The 22,719-nt window shown below is 45.3% G+C and overlaps 1 protein-coding gene across 3 annotated transcripts in view; it reads left to right on the forward strand.

The window, feature by feature from the left end:
- The first annotated feature begins 9,028 nt into the window (after positions 1–9,028).
- The window catches only part of KAZN (kazrin, periplakin interacting protein), a 319,101-nt gene continuing 305,410 nt past the window's right edge, over positions 9,029–22,719 (forward strand). For 2 of the 3 annotated variants that reach the window (XM_077457910.1, XM_077457909.1), the window contains exon 1: positions 9,030–9,289. In XM_077457910.1, the coding sequence (XP_077314036.1) occupies positions 9,124–9,289 (166 nt within the window). In that variant the 5' untranslated portion in view covers positions 9,030–9,123. Of the gene's footprint in view, positions 9,290–22,719 lie in introns of all 3 variants that reach the window. The other variant, XM_077457908.1, reaches the window with a different exon arrangement.

Raw genomic sequence — 22,719 nt, forward strand, 5'->3', positions numbered from 1 at the left:
CCTTCTTCCAATGACTACCAATGAAAGTTTTTTTTTTTCTCTTTGACCACCAGTGGAAGAGGGTCCTTCTCCTACTGACTACCAATGCAAGGGTTTTTGTTTCTCCCACGAACCATCAATGTAAGAGAGTTCTTCTCTCACTGACCATTAATGTAAGAAGGGCCTTCTTTCACTGACCATCAATGTGAGGGAACATCACAATTTTAATGGTCTTTGCTCTTTTCCTGCCCATAATTTTCATTTCTTTTATTTTCAATATTAATTTGTTGCACAAATTGCACTTTTCTTTAATTTATTCTTATATATCAACTTACTGTCCATAATAATGTTCTATGAACTAATTAAAAAAATATCAGGGGTTCCCTGAGACCTGAAAAGTTATTGTAAGCACTTGTCTTCCAATAAAAAAAATTTAATGTTTCACAAAACAGCATTTTTTACTAGCAAAATTACTTTAAACCCCTAACAATTATATATTTTCTGAAAGCAGAGGCCCTGGCGAATAAAATGGTGTTAGTTGCAATTTTTATGTTGCACAGTATTAGTACAATTGTTTATCAAATGCCTATTTTCAGGGGGAAAAAACACACTAACATGAGTTATAAGGCACACAATCACAGTATAATACATATATATATATTTTTTTTTTTATTTTTTTTTTGCAAAATATTGTATAAAAGATTGGCTTGTGTTGAGTAAAATGATACCAAATCTGTCAAGACTTAATAATACGTGTGCCTGTGAAAAAGCAATACGCTTTAACCCCTTTGTGCCGACTGTATGCAAATATGAATTCATGGCTTGAAGGGGTTAAACCGGGGGGATGCCTGCAGGCAAAGAAAACGCATACGTAATCGGCGCCTGCAAATGTAAACAGTGTTCAAATCACACATGTGAGTTATCGCTGCGATCATCAGAGTGAGAGCAATAATTCTAGCAAAAGACCTGCTCTGTAATTCTAACTTGGTAACCATTACATTTTTTAAAGCGTCTCCTATGGAGATTTTTAGGTACTGTAGTTTGTCTCCATTCCACGAACGAGTGTGCGCAATTTCAAAGCATGACATGTAAGGCTCCTTTCACACAGGGCGGATCAGTGATGATCCACCCTGTGGATATCCGCTTGCACAGCAGGGATCGCCGGAGCGATCTCCACTGATCAGACAGAGGACAGGTCCATCTCTGCACACTGCGCAGGGACGGACCTGTCACAGCGCTGCTCTCCCCTATGGGGGATCGGGTGAGGATGGACCGCAGTGTCCGTCGTCACCCGATCCGATGACGGATGGAAAAATAGCTTTTTCCTCCGTCACAATTTTTCGGATCGGAGCTGACATCCGCTGACATCCGTCGCTCCATAGAGCTCTATGGAACATCCGTTCAGGTCCACCTGAAAAACTGACAGGCGGACCTGAATGTATCGTTCGTGTGAGAGGACCCTTGGGTATCTATTTATTTGGCGTAACATCATCTTTCACATTATACAAAAAACATTGGGCAACTTTACTGTTTAGTTTTTGTTTTTTAAATTCATGAAAGTGTATTTTTTTCCCAAAAAATAGCGTTTGAATTTTTTTTTTTTTTTAACAGAAATATTGTGTGACATAAAATATTGCAATGGTCGCCATTTTATTCTCCATGGTCTCTGCTTAAATACATAGATAGATAGATAGATAGATATAGGTATATATATGTATGTATAGATAGATAGATAGATAGATAGATAGATAGATAGATAGATAGATAGATAGATAGATAGATAGATAGATAGATAGATAGATGTGTGTGTGTGTATATATATATATATATATATATATATATACACATATACATATATAATTTTTGGGGGTTCCTAGCAAAAGTATCCTAGTAATTTCCTAGCAAAAAATACAGATTTTAACTTGTAAGCGACAAATGTCAAAAATAGGCTTAGGCATGAAAGGGTTAAAAACTATTACAGGTTATCATTTTACAGTCTAACTGCAGCCAAAAACACATATAGAAAGATCAGCACAAGGGACATAAATTACAGTTACTACTTTATGTCCCTTGCGTTGATTCGTCTTCTTTTAGGAGCGATCCATTAGGACCTGCTCCTTGATTTATGTGCTTCTATATGTGAATTAGCGGAGTTCTGCTTAAAAAATAAATAAATAAATACAAGTCAGCAGCTACTAATACTGCAGCTGCTGACTTTTAATAAATCGAACACTTACCTGTCCCAGGGTCCAGCCATGCGGGGGATCGAAGCCCCGTTCGTCTCCCCCTCCGCTCAGTGGCGCTGTCATTTTAACTGTGGGCGCTTGGCTGTGGCTTGCCACGCAATCATCTGGGACCTGTCACGTGTCCCTGATGATTGACAATAGGGAAGGGGGTGAGGTGATCTCCCTTCCTGGGCGAGGTGACGTCAGGAGCCCAGGCGCAGATTTCGAGGGACCACATAGCAATAGGCATTATAAGGTAAGTAAAAAATATATATATTTTCAAAATTTATTTTATTTTTTTCATGCACATTAATGACATTTTTTTATTTATTTTTTGGGTGGAACTCCACTTTAAGCGGCTGCATCACACAAAACCCCCTGAGATCTCTTACCAAATACACATACAGTTTAATTATGCAGTGCTATTTGCCATTGCACACCATCTCAGTGATAAACTTCAATGAACTGACATTGTTTTCTGCTACATATCAATATTGTGACATAAAAGACACAATGTGAATACAAATATTTCCAAAACAAACAATGATTCCTTTTGGTGACTCTCCACCATAAATAATGGTGTGAACAGGCACTCCATAGCCCTTGTACACACAGTCGGAGATTCCGACAACCAAATCCGACGGATCTTGTCTGAAACTGTTGCACACACACGGTCGGACAAATTTGTCGGAAAATCTGATCTTTCAGAACGTGATGACGTAATTTCGTTACGATGGGACTGCGTTCAGGCTAGTAGCCAATAGCTTTGATGTAGGAATTTGATCTGAGCATGCGTGGCACTTTGTCCGATCGGAATTCTCTACACATGATCGGAGTATGTCCGATCGGAGCATTTTGTCGGAAAATATTTCCGGCAAGTTGGAAAATTTGGTCCGACGGATATTCCGACGGAAACAGTCCGATGCATACCACACACAGTCGGAATATGCGACAAACCGCTCCGATCGGACACATTCTCTGATTGTGTGTACAAGGGCTAAGAATGTGTATATAGTCACATCAGGACCCAACCAATTAAATCACATTCCTCTTTCCACTGCAAACACATATAGTCGCACTGCAAGCACACTAAAAATGCGCAGCGCATGCAGAGATTGTGGAACCCTTTGGGCCCTTTCACACCAGTTCGCTTAAAAACGTGGGGAGCTTTTTTCAGAAATGCATAGCGCGGTTTTACCGCACTTTAACCACTTCATCTCCGGAAAGGTTGACCCCCCCCCCCCCCTTCATGACCAGGCCATTTTTTGCGACAGGGTGCTGCGTTAATTTACCTGACAATTGAGCGGTTGTGTGACGCTGTACGCAAATAATATTTATGTAATTTTTTTCCCACGAATAGAGATTTCTCTTGGTGGTATTTTATCACCTCTGCAGTTTTTATTTTTTGCGCTATAAACAAAAAAATAAAATTTTGAACACAAAAACAATATTTTTTACGTTCTGCTATAAAACATATCCAATAAAAAAATGTCAAAAATCGAATTTCTTCATCAGTTTAGGCCAATATGTATTCTGCTACATGTTTTTGGTAAAAAAAAAAAAAAAAAAAAAAATAATAATAATAATAATAATGTATCTGGTTTGTCTTATTATTTCCCTTGAAATAAACAAATAAAAACTTTTCTGTTAAAAAAAATAATAATAATAAAGAAAAATTCCAATAAGTGTATATTGATTGGCTTGCACACAAGTTATAGCGTCTAAAAACTATGGGATAGATTTATGGAATTTTTAATTATTTTTTATTTTTTTACTAGCAGGACTGTGATATTTTGTGGCCAACAAATCAGACACTAAGAGCCCTTTCTATTTTAGCAGCGCTTTATTGTCGTTTTAGAGTCGCTTTTTGACTGCTAGCCGAGTGCTTTTAACCCCCGCTAGCAGGCGCATAAAGGATTCAAAGCACCGCTACCGAGACGCTTTGCAGGCGTTTCTGGCGCTGCTGCCCATTGATTTCAGTATACACAGTATCCTAAAGCGCCTCAAAGATGCTGCTTGTAGGACTTTTTTTGACGTCCTGCCAGCACAGCTCCCCAGTGTGAAAGCACTCGAGCTTTCACACTGGGATTGCAGATGAGGCGAAAGCACCAGAACAACTCTTCCAATGTGAAAGGGGTCTTAATAACACTTTTTTGGGGGACCAGTGACACTAATACAGTGATCACTGCTAAACATAGGCACTGTCACTGTACTAATGACACTGGCAGGGAAAGGGGTTAACATCAGGGGCGATCAAAGGGTTAAATGTGTGCCTATAGGGAGTGCTTGCTAACTGTAGGGGAGCTGCATGTAGTATGGGAAGGCAGAGATCCCTGTTCCTGCTTAGCAGAAACACAGGATCACTACCTTCATTACTAACAGAATGGCGATCTGCCTGGTTTACATCGGCAGACCACAGGGGGGAAGGTGCAAACAAGTGGAACTCCCCTATTTGGGTGAAGCGTCACTTTAATCTGCATCATAAATGCATGCACAGTGCTCTCCATGTATTCCATGTATTATTTTCTATATGGAATGAATCTGGAAAGCATTTAAATGCACAAAAAAACGCACTGGAAGGCACATTGTCTTGAGATTTTTCAAATGTGAAAATCACTGGAATGCATTATTAAAACCCATTAAAAAAACATATGTAAGTCCCGATTTACACTGATGTGACCCAGGAAATGCAGAGATTCCCACCATGGCTGGTGCAAGGATTTTTGACACCCTAGGCGAAACCTAATTTTCCCGCCCCCATTGGCCCCGCTCCTGACTCCACCCCCTTTGCCCTGCCCATGTATACCCCACCTTTTTTAATGAAGTGCCCATCAGATGCAGCCTACCAGCGCCCATCGATGCAGCCTCACCAGCGCCAAATAATGCAGCCTACCAGTGCCCATCAAATGCAGCTTACTAGCACCCATTAATGCAGCCTACCAGTGCCCATCAATGCAGCCTACCAGTGCTCATCAACGCAGCACCACCAGCTCCCATCAAATGCAGCTTACTAGCACCCATTAATACAGCCTACCAGCACCTATCGGTGCAGCCCCACCAGCGCCCATCAAATGCAGCCTCACCATCGCCAATCAATGCAGCCTACCAGTGCCCACCAATGCAGCCCCACCAGCACCCATCAAATGCAGTTTACTAGCACCCATTAATGCAGCTCCACCAGTGCCCATTAATGCAGCCTACCAGCGCCAATCAATGCAGCCTACCAGTGCCCATCAATGCAGCCCCACCAGTACCCATCAAATGCAGCTTACTAGCACTCATCAATGCAGCCCCACCAGTGCCCATCAATGCAGCCCCACCAGTGCCCATCAATGCAGCCCCACCAGTGCCCATCAAATGCAGCCCCACCAGTGCCCATCAAATGCAGCCTCACCAGCGCCCATTAATGCAGCCTCACCAGCGCCCATCAATGCAGCCTCACCAGCGCCCATCAAATGCAGCCTCACCAGCACCCATCAATGCAGCCTACCACTGCCCATCAATGAAGTTTGATTGCTTCCATTCATTCGGGAGTCGGGACACAGACACAGTCCTCTGCAGCTGCTGCTCCTCTGACACTATGTGCGAATGGAGCAGCGGATGCCTGCTGATGCCAAGACTTAGTTGCTTGCTGCAGAGAGAAGAGAGTAGGAACACCAGTGGATGGGTGCCCTAGGCAGCAGTGTGCCCTAGGCGGCTGCCTAGTTTGCCTAGTGGTAGCACTGGCCCTGATTCCCACTGTGTTCCTGCAATCTGCTGTGGGTGTCAATTAAAAGTAGATGTAAACCCTTACAAACCACTTTGACCTACAGGTAAGCCTAGATTAAGGCTTACCTCTAGGTCCAAGAAATATCTCCTAAATCTACACGGTTTAGGAGATATTTACTAAAAGACAGTGTCAGCTGTCTACGGCGCATGCGCCATAGACAGCGGCACGCAGGCGCACTATAGCCGTTAGCAGCATGCCGCTGCTAAGGGCGATATGCCGTTAGTGGCGGCTCCCGTGCGCATGCGCGGGAGTGACGTCATAATGCATGTATCTACTATGCGATGCATAGTAGCCCATTATGCTTTACCTTTACACAGGGAGACAAAGAGGAAGTATACCGATTAGGGTTTACTTCCTCTTTAAAGACACCCCAAAAGCAGCTCTCAAAGTGGCAGTGCCTTTGCCTGAACCGGATCTCATTGGTCTGGTTCCAGTGCGAACAAAAAAAGCTGCCCTCACCTTAAACATGGGTTCACACTAGCGAGATCTCGGAGATTGCATGTGATCTGCACCCAATTACATGCGATTTCTGAGCAATGCGAGTTCAATCATACAGTTGTACGGCTGAACTTGCATTGGATTCGCACAGAAAATAGTGCAGGGACTTGTTTTTCCCCTTGGGCCTTCTCCCCTATGCAATCGGATTCCTGTGCGAGATCACAGTTCGCATTGCGATCTATGAACTAAACTGGGGGTGTCATTAAAGTTAATGATGCCCACAGCGGTTCACAGAAGGCAGTGTGAGCTGTCAGCGGGAGGGAGGTGATTTGGGAACTGGCGCTGGAATCGCACTAGTTCCTGCATCGCACTCGTGGGAACCCAGGCTTAGGGCCCCTTCACACTGATATGATGAACCAAAGATGCAGCATGCAGGGTTTTTTTAAAGCACACCGCAGCCGCAGCGCAGTGGTGTGAAAAGTCTCAGAATTTAAAGGGAAACATTTTTCCTGCATTTTTCTTAACACAGGAAAAATGTTTCCGTTTTAAATTCTATGAGGCTTTTCACACCACCGCGCTGTGGGTGTGGTGCGTTTTGAAAAGTCCTGCACCAAAAACGCAGCTTTCCATTGAAATTAATGGAAATTGCGGCAAAATCGCAGTAAAAATGCACCCCTGATTTGCGTTGTTGGTGTGTAGGTGTGAACCAGGCCTTAGTTAACGACACCCCAATGCAGGTTGCAAATGCAATGAGTTTTGGTGCAGAAAAACGTTGCATGTTGCACTTTCTTTAAAACGCACAAGAAATCTCTACAGCTGTTGGAATACATTCATTTCTCATGCGCATGCATTTATAGTGAGTTTAAAGTTGCCCCTGACTGCATAATGAGCCCTTATCTGTGTCTCCTCCATGTGGGGGGGCAATGATGACATCAGGTGACCCCAGATCTGAGCTCCTGTAGGAATATGACTCCACCTGTGAATTAATAATGATGGGGGGTGAATTAATAATGATGGGGGGATTAATTAATAAGGGGAGGGTGAATTAATAATGATGGGGGGTGAATTAATAATGATGGGGGTGAATTAATAATGATGGGGGTGAATTAATAAGGGAGGGTGAACAATAATGAGGGGGTGAATTAATTATGATGGGGTAAATTAATAAGGGGGGGATGAATTAATAATGATGGGGGGTGAATTAATAATGATGGGGGGATTAATTAATAAGGGGAGGGTGAATTAATAATGATGGGGGGTGAATTAATAATGATGGGGGTGAATTAATAAGGGAGGGTGAACAATAATGAGGGGGTGAATTAATTATGATGTCGTAAATTAATAAGGGGGGGATGAATTAATAATGATGGGGGGGTGAATTAATAATGATGGGGGTGAATTAATAATGATGGGGTGAATTAATAAGGGGGGGTGAACAATAATGAGGGGTGAATTAATTATGATGGGGTAAATTAATAAGGGGGGTGAATTAATTATGATGGGAGTGAATTAATAATGATGGGGAGTGAATTAATTATGATGGGAGTGAATTAATAATGATGGGGAGTGAATTAATTATGATGGGAGTGAATTAATAATGGGGGTGGATTTTTAATGATGGAGGGTGAATTAATAATGATGGAGGGTGAATTAATAAGGGGGGGGGGTGAACAATAATGAGGGGTGTGAATTAATTATGATGGGGTAAATTAATAAGGGGGGTGAATTAATAATGATGGGGGTGAATTAATTATGATGGGAGTGAATTAATAATGATGGGGGGGGGGTGAATTTATAATGATGGAGGGTGAATTTATAATGAGGGGGGTGAATTAATTATGATGGGAGTGAATTAATAATGATAGGGGGGGATTTATAATGATGGAGGGTGAATTAATAATGAGGGGGTGAATTAATAATAAGGGGGTGAACAATAATGATTGGGGTGAATTAATTATGAGGGGGGTAAATTAATAAGGGGGGTGAATTAATAATAATAATGATGGGGGTGTGTTAATAATTGGGGGTTGATTTAATAATAATGGGGGGTTGATTTAATAATAATGGGGGGGGTGAATTAATTATGATGGGAGTGAATTAATAATGATAGGGGGGATTTATAATGATGGAGGGTGAATTAATAATGAGGGGGTGAATTAATAATAAGGGGGTGAACAATAATGATTGGGGTGAATTAATTATGAGGGGGGTAAATTAATAAGGGGGGTGAATTAATAATAATAATGATGGGGGTGTGTTAATAATTGGGGGTTGATTTAATAATAATGGGGGGTTGATTTAATAATAATGGGGGGGGTGATTGCAGACAACTCTGACATCCCAGTTTGGAGCTGAGATTTACAAGGGAAGAGCGGGCGAGACCAAGTCCATCCCGGGAGGGGGGAGCGGCTGCAGCCCGGACAATGCCGCTGGTTATAAAGTCATATAATGCGGGATTTCTGACAACTCCCGATTTATGAGCCTCGCCCTGCCCGGTGTGGGGGGTGGGATCGGATCCGGAACGGCTGTGCCGGAGGGAGAAGGTGTCCGGGGGTAGAGCGGACCCCCCTCCGGGCGGAGTGGTAGGTTCCATTTAAAGAGTCGGTGTGGTGTGTGCCGTGTCCTCTGTAGAGCCGGCTGTGTGTGTCCTGCAGATCATCCCACCATGCGGCTCTGTGTCCTCTCCTGTCTCCGCAGGACAACATCCTCCAAATGATGGACGACAACAAGCAGCTGGCCCTCCGCATCGATGGGGCCATCCAGTCCGCCAGCCAGGAGGTCACCAACCTGCGTACCGAGCTGACCGCCACCAACCGGAGACTGGCCGAGATCAACAGCGGCGGGGAGAGCATGGAGAACAACCAGCACGGCACCACAGGTAAGGACACACACCTACCTACCTATCCATATACCTACCTACCCACCCACCCCCACTGCAAACCGAGGAACTGTGATACAACACCTTCATCATCCTCATCCCCTCCTCACTTCACTGTATGTGAGCCACATGGAGGGGGCAACTACAAATCATCCTCCTCCTTATCATCCCCTTCATCATCCTCACTTTCATCCTCATCATCCCCTCCATCAGTGCCCCCTCATCACCCCCCCAATCTTCACCGTGTGTGAGCCATATGGAGAGAACAACTACAAATCATCATCCTTATCCTCATTTTCATCCTCATTTTCATCCTCCTTATCATCCCCTTCTTCATCATCCCTTCAATCAGTGTCCCCCAACATCATCCTCATCACCTCCTAACTTCACTGTATGTGAGCCACATGGAGGGGGCAACTACAAATCATCCTCGTCTTCATCCTCGTCTTCATCCATCAGTGTCCCCCCACATCATCCACTCCTAACTTCGCTGTTTGTGAGCCATATGGAGAGATTAACTACAAATTGTCATCCTTATCCTCATCATCTTCGTCATTGTCATGGAGAGAGCAACTACTAATCATCTTCATCCTGATCCCTGTCTTCTTTGTCATTCTCTTCCTGTCTATCAGTAATTCCGCTCATCATCCTCATTGCCCCCCCCTTCACTTTTAAGTTAGGTAAAGAGAGCAACTACACAATGTCATCCCCATCCTCGTTATCTTCATACTCCCTGGACATCATTACCATCTCCAGCAGTGTTACCCCATCTTATCCCCATCACATCCTAACTTTAGTTTATGGGAGCCACATGGAGAAAGAGGCTACACCACATCACCCTCATCATCCTCATCCTTTTCTTCATCATCATTGCCGCCTCAGTCAGTGTTACCCCATATCATCCTCATCACTTGCTAACCTTTCTGTATGTACACATCATCCTCTTCATTATCCTCATCCTCTCCCCATTAGTGCCCCCCCCACATCATCTTCATCCTCTCCCCATCAGTGTCTCCCCCACATCATCCTCTCCCCATCAGTGTCTCCCCCACATCATCCTCTCCCCATCAGTGTCTCCCCCACATCATCCTCTCCCCATCAGTGCCCCCCCCACACATCATCCTCTCCCCATCAGTGTCCCCCCCCCCCCACACATCATCCTCATCCTCTCCCCATCAGTGTCTCCCCCACATCATCCTCTCCCCATCAGTGCCCCCCCCCCACACATCATCCTCTCCCCATCAGTGTCCCCCCCCCCCCACACATCATCCTCATCCTCTCCCCATCAGTGCCCCCCCCCACACACATCATCCTCTCCCCCATCAGTGTCCCCCCCACACATCATCCTCATCCTCTCCCCATCAGTGCCCCCCCCCCACATCATCCTCTCCCCATCAGTGTCTCCCCCCCCCACATCATCCTCATCCTCTCCCCATCAGTGTCTCCCCCCACACATCATCCTCATCCTCTCCCCATCAGTGTCTCCCCCCACACATCATCCTCATCCTCTCCCCATCAGTGTCTCCCCCCCACATCATCCTCATCCTCTCCCCATCAGTGTCTCCCCCCCCCCCACATCATCCTCATCCTCTCCCCATCAGTGTCTCCCCCCCACATCATCCTCATCCTCTCCCCATCAGTGTCTCCCCCCCCCCACATCATCCTCATCCTCTCCTCATCAGTGTCTCCCCCCCCCAATCATCCTCATCCTCTCCTCATCAGTGTCTCCCCCCCCCCACATCATCCTCATCCTCTCCCCATCAGTGCCTCCCCCCCCCCACATCATCCTCATCCTCTCCCCATCAGTGTCTCCCCCCCCCCCACATCATCCTCATCCTCTCCCCATCAGTGTCCCCCCCCCCCCACATCATCCTCATCCTCTCCCCATCAGTGTCTCCCCCCCCCCCCCACATCATCCTCATCCTCTCCCCATCAGTGTCTCCCCCCCCCCCACATCATCCTCATCCTCTCCCCATCAGTGTCTCCCCCCCCCCACATCATCCTCATCCTCTCCCCATCAGTGTCTCTCCCCCCCCCACATCATCCTCATCCTCTCCCCATCAGTGTCTCCCCCCCCCCACATCATCCTCATCCTCTCCCCATCAGTGTCTCCCCCCCCCACATCATCCTCATCCTCTCCCCATCAGTGTCTCCCCCCCATCATCCTCATCCTCTCCCCATCAGTGTCCCCCCCCCCCCCCCATCATCCTCCTTGTCCCTTCCAGTACTGTTACACCCCTAACCCACCACACACACACACTGCAATCCCATTCACTGGGTTGCTGGAACTATCATTATAAGCTGTGTATAAACCACATGGCAGGAGCAGCTACACAGTACCATCCTCATCCCCTTCATCTTTGTTATCCTCGCCCCTTCATCATCCTCATCCTCGCCCCCTTCATCCTCATACCTCACATTACAGTGACCCTGCACTGCAATGCTCTACTCTGGGCTGCTTGTAGTAACTTTTCTGTGTGCTGCCCGGGGCCCCTTTCCTTTATACAATGACTGAGCTGCTAGTCGCAGTCGGTTTAGTTCTAAGATACATATTGTAAGTGCACAGAGCTCTGTCTCCCCGGATCATAAATATGTCATAAATCTGGGGAGAGAAGTACCCGTGTGTACACAGCACTGTACACTAACTCATTGGGGTGTTTGGGAATAGGTGTCCCAGCTGTTCTGTTATGTATATCCAGGCTGGGCACCGAAGCTGACAATCCCCCCGGGGTGACTGGAAGGACTGTCAACAGCATCTCTGTCATTTGGATACATTTGTGGCTTCCTTAAGGACGAGTAGCACGACTCTTTTTTTTTTTTTTTTTTCCTCTATGTGGTTTTATCCGGTGAATAGGATTGGAGGGGATTGATAGAGGATAGTCTTTATTTCTTTTATTAAAAAAGTAACTTAAGAGGAGTTTACTGTCGCTCAGCAGCTAACTATGTTTGGTCTATATCTGCAATTATTCATCACTTCTACTGTATGTGTGATCCACGGGGGTTTCCATCTCCACCACCCCATCATTGGTGCCCCACATTACGATGCCATACACTGGGCTGGTTCTGACTTTGTGGTGTGTGAGCCACATGGAGGTGCAGCTACACCACATCTTCCTTATCTTCATTACTAGTCATCACCCCACACTGCTGTGCCATAGACTCTGCTACTGTCCAGTGTGAGCCACGTAAGTGTGCAAATACCTCACTTCACCACCATCAATGTAATTATCCTTGTTCAGCACAACCTTCACCACTTCATAATCCCTACACAGCCGTGTCATAGACTGCTACTGTCCAGTGTGAGCCACGTAAGTGTGTAGAGACCCCACTTCACCAACATCAATGTAATTCTCCATGTTCAACACCACCTTCACCATGTCATAATCCCTCCATCAGTGTTACCCTACACTGCCATTCCATAGACTTATACTAAGCAACATAAGTGTGCAGATGCCCCACTTCACCACCATCAATGTAATTACCCTTGTCCAACACCATCTTCATAATGTCCTAATCTCCCTACCAGTGTTACTCCCACACTGCCATGCTATAGACTGCTACTGTCCAGTGTGAGCCACATGAGTGTGCAGATACCCTACTTCACTACCATCAATACAATTCTCCTTGTTCAACACCACCTTCACCACGTCGTCATCTCTCCACCAGTGTTACCCTACACTGCCATTCCATAGACTGCTATACTAAGCCACATGAGTGTGCAGATACCCCGCTTTACCACCATCAATGTAATTATGCATGTTCATCACCACTTCATAATCCCTCCACCAGTGTTGCCCTACACTGCTGTTTCATAAACTGTGCTACTGTCCAGTGTGAGCCACATATGTAAAGATACCCCATGTCACCACTATCAATGTCATTCTCCATGTTCAACACCACCTTCACCACTTCATAATCCGTGTTTCCCTACTTTGCACTGCAAGATACTGTGCTACTGTCCTGTGAGTGTGCTGTTACCCCACTTCACCACCATCAATGTAATCATCCTTGTCCAACATCACCTTCACCACTTCATAATCCCTCCGTCAATGTTCTTATGCTTTGCCATGTTGTAGACACTGCTAACTTTTTATGCTGACTGTTGTGTGAGAAGCCACGTCGGGGTGCAGCTACACCACTTCCCCACAGTTGCCTTTATTATCCTCCCCTTCCCTTCATAATACTGCAATGAAATGTGTGTGTGTGTGTGTCACATGGGTGTGCAGCTACATCCTCCTCCTCATCTTTATTATCCTCTTCACCCCTTCATCATCACCCTCTATCAGTGTCACCCACACTGCACCTCCATAGGCAGAGCTGCTAACGTTTTCTTTGTATTCTATGTATCTTTAGTCTCTGTATGCACAAACTTCAAGGATCCCACCACTGATAACTGATGCTGCAGTTTTGCTAGATGTTGGCAAGTTTTTAGTACATCTTATGCTGGCTTTCCATAGGGACCTATTCTAGAAGGATGCAAAATCAATTGATCAAGGATCAGTTCCTATAATATTATTATTATTATTAGTATCTGTATTGCAAGGATGGTTGCATTGATGATCAGTTATGTTATAGCAAGCTGGTTGAATTTCCTAAATCGATAATGGTATAGTCGTCGTCAGTGACCCGGTAGACCGATCGTTGTGTTGGTTTGCACACCTGCTGTGTTCATTACTGGAGGCTCCAGGCTTTACTTTAGTGTTTTTTTTGTTTTTTTATTTGGTGTGAAGAGTGAGACTCCAAGCCGAGCTGAGAATTACAAACGGGGGGGGGGGGGGGGAGATCTCGCCACTGGGGTGCCTGAGAGCGACAAGAATCCGGCCGGTCATTCCAATGCAGACATAGCTTGAATATCAATCTTTTTAGAGGGCTGATTCTCTGGTGTGTTTTTCCGCAGTTCTCTTTGTGTAGGTTTGCATAGTATCGAGCTGGGAATGTAGAAACCTTTTTCAGAGGTGCTTTTGCTACAGATCTGATGCATCTCAGCCGAATGTGTTCCGTCCTCTCTGAGACGAACCAGATCCACTGTATTCCCGGTGATTGGAAGGAACCCTCAAGTCATCAGCTCTTGTATGAGACCCATAAATGTGGAAAGACGTTGGGAACAGATCTTCTTCTTCTGCAGGATTATATCGTGTTATGAATTCAGTTTTCCAATAATGGATGAAGACAGATGGATTTTTGTTGTCTGGGGAGTTCTTGGAGTTGGGGGACAAGCTTACATCTAGGCGGTGATTCTCAATGTTAATTTTTACACTAGAACTATATAAATTTGCTTTTTTTTTTTTTTTTTTTTTTTTTTATGGAGGAGATCATTGTGCCATAGTAGTGGAATTTGCAGAACATGTGGTTTGTGTTGGAACCTTATAAAATGAGCAGAACTTGTTGTGAACAGGGTGGCTTCCAAATTAAAAGCTGAATTCCACTCTGGTCCCAGCCCATGGATCGTGTTAGAGGGATCTGATGTTCTTTTGTTCTATGCCCTTGAGTTGTGTGTGGTGTGTGTGTTTATTTTTCCTTTCCCTGTGAAGTGTCAATCCAGACTTCCCAAAATTGTATTCCAAACCCCCAAAAAAACGTATCTGGTGCATATTCCCGAGCCTTAAAACCCTTACATAGACCCAGTGAAGTGACTGGCCTCGGGTGATAGTGTTGAAACAAATCTTTCTACACAAGTTATACCTGAATATCTATCTGCAGCCATTTCTACTCTACATCCATTCAAAGTGCTGAATATATTAGCTTATCTCAGAATTAAAAAAAGAGGGGGGCCAGAGAGCAGAAGTTACACTCTGGAGATCTGACAGCAGATTGGAGAGAAGGGACATGCCCCATGCACACAGGAACAGAGTTAAGGCTGTCAATCAGCTGGATCCCCCCCCCCCCATCACCATTTTTCTCTTGGTGTCAGGGAAACTTGTCATAAGTAGTTCAAGCTGATATCAGAGGAAGGAAACCACAGACAAAAGTGACACTTAGTGCTCTTAATTGAGACAGGTACACACTATAGAGGGATATGCTTTGCTCATATTTCATGCCTGAGATTTACAACCACTTTAAAGTGACCCTTAGCTCTGGTTTTAAGATGGATCGATTGAAGTATGTGTTCCTAACTTTAAAAAAAGTCTCTTCTACTGCTCTCAGCCTCCTTCAAATTCCTTTATTGCTGCTGTGATCTGACTTCCTATTAGAGGGTGCCTATGTTCGTTCTCAGTGGTCCATGCTCGCACCCGAGGTGGACAAGTGACTGGGATTTGTAGCATGCATAGAGCAGTGCTCCTTCCAAACAAAAGTGAAGGGGGGAAGGAGAAGTTGCACAGAGGCACAGTAAAAGAATAATTAAAAACCACTTTACAGGGCCATTAAGTATTAGATGTGTATGGATAATTTTTGGAAACTAAGGATATAATTTAGGCGCCATTTAAACTTGCGTAGCTGGAACATGCGTTCCCGCTTGCGATTTTATTGGGTGAATTGCGTGTCAGGCACAGGGCAGCGCATTCACTTCAATGGGCTGCTGTATATGCATTTGTTGCCCAAAAGAAGCTCCTGCTCTTTTTTTGTGTGACCAGCTAAATGTGATTTTTAAAGGTGCAATTGCTGCACTATTCCCAACGCACACATTCCTGTGGAGATGCCTATGTATGCAAGTGGGTGCTGTAGTGACCACCGGCTGGAGCAGTGAATAGCCATAGAGAGATGTCACCAGCATACCAAGATCTCCAAAATGGGTCCAAAGTGTTATTCAGCAATCGCATCGCCCCTGCCTGATCAGGGGGTCCTGCATGGCTCTGAAACGCTGTGATTTACTGTAACTATGTGATCACTGAATAAAGCTTTGGATCCACTTTGGCGATCTTGGTAATCTGGTGACGTTTTTCTCTGCTGCATGATTCTATTGCACAGCATTTGTCATCAGCACACTGCGATTGGGGTGTCATTTGGAATGAATGGCCCCCAAACACACATCACATGTTTTTGCGGAGATTGCCATGCGATTTGGAGTTGTCGCTAGAATGGGGGAGTCTTCCTGTGGGAACAATTGTGTTGGTGACAGCAGTCTAAGATGGGGCTGTTTCTTCCTTTTGGAGAGATCTCCTCTTTTGTTTTTATGCTTTTGTGAAGGCAGCAAACAGGATTTATACATTCTCTACTGTAATAAAGCACTCTGCTTTTTCCGTGGATTACAGAACATCTTTTCTCACCTATGTTATGGGGAGAGGGAGACTCTCTAATCGCCTTATAGACCTGCAGTAGGGTGACAACGCTTTTCCTTCAAAGATGCAATTCATGGAATAAACCTTGTCACCTTTTAGGACAGGAAGAGTGTAAGAGGCAGGAAGAATGAGTGAAAACCATGTCTACAGCCGCAAACCAATGCAGCCATAACATCTAAAGCTAGGCTCAAACCTTGTGAGGGTCAGGTATGTACACAAAATCACTCGCTTTCCCGACATGCACAGAAATGCGCTGCCCTTCAGTAGACGTGCTGCCCTATGCATTTAACGTGTGTGCCAAACTGCCTAGTTCGGTGTGGCATGTTTTTTGGAAAAGGGTGTCAGGGACTACTTGCTCATGTTTCTCGAATGTAGGCAGCCCATTGAAATAAATGGGCTGCCCTAGACACCGAAAATATGCGGAAACATGCGCACACTCTGGCATACCTGTATGGCAGGAGGTCTCTAAATTTTCAAAACAAGGTTCCAGTTTATTGTCCTTCAAACTTTTGGGGGCCGGACTGTGGGTGGTGGGAGTAAATATCACCACATTTGCTATTGGGGGTTTGGAATAGTACCACATTGTTGGTATGATAGGGAGGAGCGGCGTCCGATTTTTGGTGCCAGTGGGAGAAATGATGCCCCATTGTTGGTGTCAGGTGGCAGAATAGTGTCTCATATCTGTGGGAGGAATAGTGGCGCATTATTGGAGCCATTGGGAGAAATTATGCCCCATTGTTGTCTGATGGCAGAATAGTTTCTCGTATCTGTGGGAGGAATAGGGCCTCATTATTGGCGCCAGTGGGAGAAATGATGCCCCATTGTTGGTGTCAGATGGAGGAATAGTGCCCCAATGGGCTGGATAAAGACAGGCAAAGGGCTGCAGTTTGGAGAGCACTGCTGTATGGTGTGAGCCTAGCCTGGGGAATGGGAAGTTGTGATATGTTACATTTGTGTTCTTGTGTGTCGATGACACTTAGTTTCTTGATACATTTTATGTTAGATGTAACTTTTGATCAGATATTCCCTTTTATGAGTTTCTGCTGAGCCGTTTCTTTGGGTAAATAGATTGTGATGGGATGGAATGTGTTTTTTTTTTTTTTTTTTTTAAAGTTTATCAATATTTTTCAACATTTTGGTAATAGTCTATCAGTATTTGTAAATATCATGATTGATCAAAACAATATTGCAACAGTGTTGGAAGCTAAAGGTCCAATTGGTTGTCTTTCAAGCATCTTGTATATTTTGTTTCATACATTTGGTCATTTCACTTTTTTTTTCCTTTTGTAGGCCTCTTTCACACAGGTGGCTGCGGAGGTTGAGCCGAGGCTTTACCACCCACCTAAATGGGAACATGCAGCCCCTCAGTCCTGTACACATGCCACAATTGTTTGCTTCATGGCAAAAATGATATCCCACGCCACCAAACGTGAACCATTCAGGTACAAGGGGCCAAACCACAACTGGTTGCAGCGAAGTGGTGTGGGCTTTCTCGGGGTTAAAGCAGGAGGTGAAGAGGTGACCTATTGTCTTCCCACCACCTGTACCCTGAAAAATTATCTATTCCAAAACACTTTTTTGAGGGGCAGTAAGGGCTACCACAAGTATGAATGAGCTCTAATTGCTCGTAAGCTACTCCAAGGTCACATGAGCTTGTTGCAACTGATAGTGTAGATTTCTGTGTCTGCCTGTGGATGGGACTTACATCCACCTAACTAGATCTGTCCATCTTTAGGCTGAATTTAGACGTGGTTCGGGGGGGGTGGTAAAAAGCTGCAGCAGACGGGACTGTTTACACTATAGGTGGTCAACCTGCAGCCCTCTAGCTGTTGCAGAACTACAAGTCCCATCATGCCTCTCTTTGGGAGTCATGCTTGTAACTGTCAGCCTTGCAGTGCCTCATGGGACTTGTAGTTCTGCAACAGCTGAAGGGCCACAGGTTGAGCATCCATGGTTTACATGCTATGGTCATGATGCTTTCCTTTTCAGCTGCAGGAAAAATGATCCAGCATGTTGCAATTGGTGGACAGCAAGGAGGGGGCGGGGAGGAGACCAGTCATCCTGCACAAGGCGAGAGAGCACCAGTGATCGGTCTATATTGCAGGAAGATCCTGCACAGAGGGAAAGTCTCATATTGGATTACTGCACAGATCTGGAAGAAATACACAAAGCACATCAAGGTTCAAGGAAGAATATGCGTGATGAATGTATTTAGACAATATTTAATTATTTGGAGTTCAGCATTAAAGCAGAGGTTCGCACAAAAATGGAACCTCCGCTTTTCGGAACCCCCCCCCCCCCCCCCCCCCCTCCGGTGTCATATTTGGCACCTTTCTGGGAGGAGGGGGGTGCAGATACCTGTATAGTACTTCCGGCCATAAAGTCCCGCGGGAGTCTACGCCTCTTCCTGCCCCCCCCCCCCCCCCCCGCAAGTTCCTGACTCCCTTACCGAAGATGGTGGTGGCAGCACCAATGCGACAGATCGGCTTTGAGTGCCAACATAACGGCCGTCCTGCATAGGTAAGTGTCCATATTTTAAAAGTCAGCAGCTGCAGTAATTGTAGCTGCTGACTTTAAAAAAAAAAAAAAAAAAAAAAAAAAACGATTTCAGCGAACAACTCTATCCAAAATTAATGAAAAAAATAAGTTTGCACATGATGTGCATACACTTTAAAGCTGAGTTAAACCCCCCCCCGTGCCATATTTGGCACCTTAAAGCGGGAGTCCACCGGGACTCCGCGTTTTTTTTTTTTTATTATTTTTTTTTTTTTAAAAGCCAGCAGCTACAAATACTGCAGCTGCTGACTTTTAAATAGTGACACTTACCTGTCCAGCGCGCCCGCGATGTCGGCACCCGAAGCCGATCGCTCGCTCGTCTATCGGGTCCTGCCGCCATCTTGGGTATGGGAATCAGGAAATGGAGCCTTTCGGCTTCATTTCCCGGTTCCCTACTGCACATGCCCGAGCCGCGCGGCGCAATCCGGACGGTCCCCGCTGCCTCTGGGAGCTGTGTGTTTCCCAGCAGGCAGCGGGGCACTTGCTGAAGGGGGCGGGCGCTTGCGGAAAGGGGCGTAACGTACGCCCCTTTCCGCAGAGAGCTAACCCGGAAGTGGGTGCAGTTACCTGGATTATCCAGGTAACTGCACCCCCCTCCCCCCTGAAAGGTGCCGATTGTGGCGCCGGAGGGGGGGGGGGATTCCGATGAGCGGAGGTCCATTTTAGGGTGGACCTCCGCTTTAAGGCCTCATGCACACTGGTTGTTAAAATAACGTTATAAAAACGTCAGTAGCTTTGCAGTGAGTTTTTAACTTTTTTTGGAATAGCGCTTTTGGCGGGTTTTTTTTCTGCTTTATCGTTTTAGCAGGGTTTTTAAGAAAATATATATATATTTTTTTTTTCAATGGATCAAGAATGTTAAATGCTGGTGAGTGAAGTTTTTGAGTGTTAATTTTGTAGCTGCTGATTTTTCACTTTTTCGTTGGAGGCAGAACTCCTCTTTAATTGACTTTTTGCATCATGTCACCCATGTTTACCCTTTTCCATCAGCATAGCCTTCCCAGGGATACTGGCGTGAACAGAGGGCACTTTTTGTTGTTGAAGATTAAAGCATAGTGTGACGTTTCAGCATGTGCTTTGTACATCTGACTTGTCCTCTATGGGCTGATCAACCCCATTTTTATCCTAGTTCACATTCGCATATAAACTGCACCCTCAATGTGCCCCTCCACCTGTCTGCTGGCTTCTGAAGAGTGAATGGCTGGCTCAGTTTTGCACTGGACACATGTCACGCTGTGTTTGGTTTGTGGCCCTGTATTTCACTGGCCGCTGTGCTTCTTTGTGCAGAGGGTATAATTACAATGGGCTGTCATCGCAAACTGCAATTCTACAAGTGTGATCACAGCTTTGGGAATGCTCGCCTCCCCCTCCCCCCACCTGCTGCCCATTCTTCCACTTTAGATGCTGCCTTTGGAGGAGAAATCTTGTAAAGCTGAATCTGACCGTTGCAGGCGGTCACCCGGGTGTTTGTTTGAAATAGCTTGAGATTGTCCCCGGTCACACACAGCTTGGCTTGGGTCTCAGGAAAGCTGGAAGAAGATTAATTCACTGTCTGTTGGTGGAGTGGATTTATTCCAGGGACTGGTATTTCGTTTGAATCAGCAGCGGCACAATTAAAGGACTAGCAAGCCGAAGCAAATCAGTGACTTCTGGGGGAGAGCAAAAATAACCGTGTGTAAGTTCCATTATCCATGTAGAGAATACACCAGTCTTCTTTTATATATACCGGTCATAACATGACCTTCAGGGTTGCCAGCTTTCAGTAAACTTACAAACAGTTTGTAAAATCCATAATGTTTCTATCTGTCCGTGATTGTCCATAATGAACATTCATAGACTGATGGAAAAATTAGGGATTTTACAAGCTGTTTGTCAATTTACAGAAATTTGGCAACCCTGATGACCACCGACAGGTAAACTGAATAACATTGATTATCTCATTACAATGGCAGCTGAAAGTGGGTGGTATATATTGGGCAACAAGTGAACATATTGTCTCTGAAGTTGATGGGCAAAAAATGGGCAAGCGTATCGATTTTGAGTGACTTTGACAAGGGCCAAGTTGTAATGGCTGCATGACTGGGACAGAGCATCTCCAAAACTGCAGCTCTTGTAGGATGTTCCTGGTCTGTAGCAGTCAGGACCTACCAAAGATGGTCCAAGGAAGGAAAACCAGTAATCGGGTCCTGGGCTTCCAAGGCTCATTGATACACATAGAGAGCAAAGACATGACTGTGTAAACCAATCTTATAAAAGAGCTACTGTAGCTCAAATTGCTGACAAAGTTAATGTTGGTTCTGATAAGTGTCAGAACACACAGTGCATCAATTTGTTGTTTATTGGGCTGCATAGCTGCCGACCAGTCAGGATTCCCATGCTGACCCGTGTCCACAGCCAAAAGTGCCTACAATGGGCATGTGAGCATCAGAACTGGACCAGGGCAATGGAAAAAGGTGGCCAGGTCTTCTGAATTCAAGAATGGTTTGAGGAACACAAAAATGAGTTTGAGGTGTTGACGTGGCCTCCTAATTCTCCAGATCTACGTCCAATTGAGCATCTGTGGGATGTGCTGGAGAAACAAGCCTGACCCATAGAGGGCCCAAACTCACAACTTACAGGACTCCAGGGATCTGCCACTGAGGGTTTGGTGCCAGGTACCCCAGCATACTTTTTAGAGGTCTACTGGATATCATGACTTAATGGGTTATGTGAGTTGTCATAATGCTATGGCTGATCGGGGGTATATATGTGTAAGGATAGATGGAAAGAGATTAACTGCAGATAATTGTCGTCTTTTTGTGTTGTATTGAGTAGAGAAGGGTTAGTAGTGCACACCTTTGTGTGCAATATTACATGCATTTCTGCAGGGCATAAAAACACACTATGGACTGGCAGGTGCACTTCATTCATTATGCACCCCAAACGCACTAGCCACCGCACATGCGCAAAATCGCCTGAGTACGCATTGTAACTTATTGTATATAGAGCACTTTCACAGCTGACATTCTAGCATTCAAATGTGCGGAACACCATACGTATGGGTATGCCTTGGGTACATGCCTCTAGCCTTTGAAAAAAGCTTCCTTATTTCATGGGCTCAAAATCTTAAATTGGCTTATATTTAGCCATCAATATGTCTAGAAAAAGGGGATCTGAAAGATTTGTCAAGGAGTTTTTCCTAAAATTGTTCTCCTGGACAAAGTAGTGTTTAAGCCGGATCCTCCTTATTTGGCCAAAGTGGTGTCCTTGTTTCACAGAACTACAGGCAACATGGTTTGGACCAGGGGTCTCTAAACTTTCTAAAGAAAAGGCCAGTTTACTGTCCTTCAGACTTTAAGGGGTCTAGACTGCGCCCAGTGGGAGTGAACAATGGCCGATCTTTGGTATTGTTTTTTTTTTGGGAGGAATAGTGCCCTGCTTTTGTTGTCAGTAGCAGGAATTATGCCCCTCTTTGGTGTCAGAGGCAGGAATTGTGCACCATTGTTGGTATTGGTGGCTGGAATTGTACCCTTTGTTGGTGTCAGTGGCTGGTAGAGCTGCATGATTAATATGACTAAGGCCGCGTACACACGCGCGGACTGTTGGCCCAACCTTGTCCGCTGAACAGTGTTTGGGCGGACAGTCCGCTCGTGTGTGGGCTTTCAGCGGACAGTTTCA

The sequence above is a fragment of the Lithobates pipiens genome, unplaced genomic scaffold (genome assembly GCF_037356315.1).
Source record: "Lithobates pipiens isolate NorthernLeopardFrog02 unplaced genomic scaffold, aLitPip1_a1.2 Scaffold_27, whole genome shotgun sequence".
Classification (NCBI taxonomy): Eukaryota; Metazoa; Chordata; class Amphibia; order Anura; family Ranidae; genus Lithobates; species Lithobates pipiens.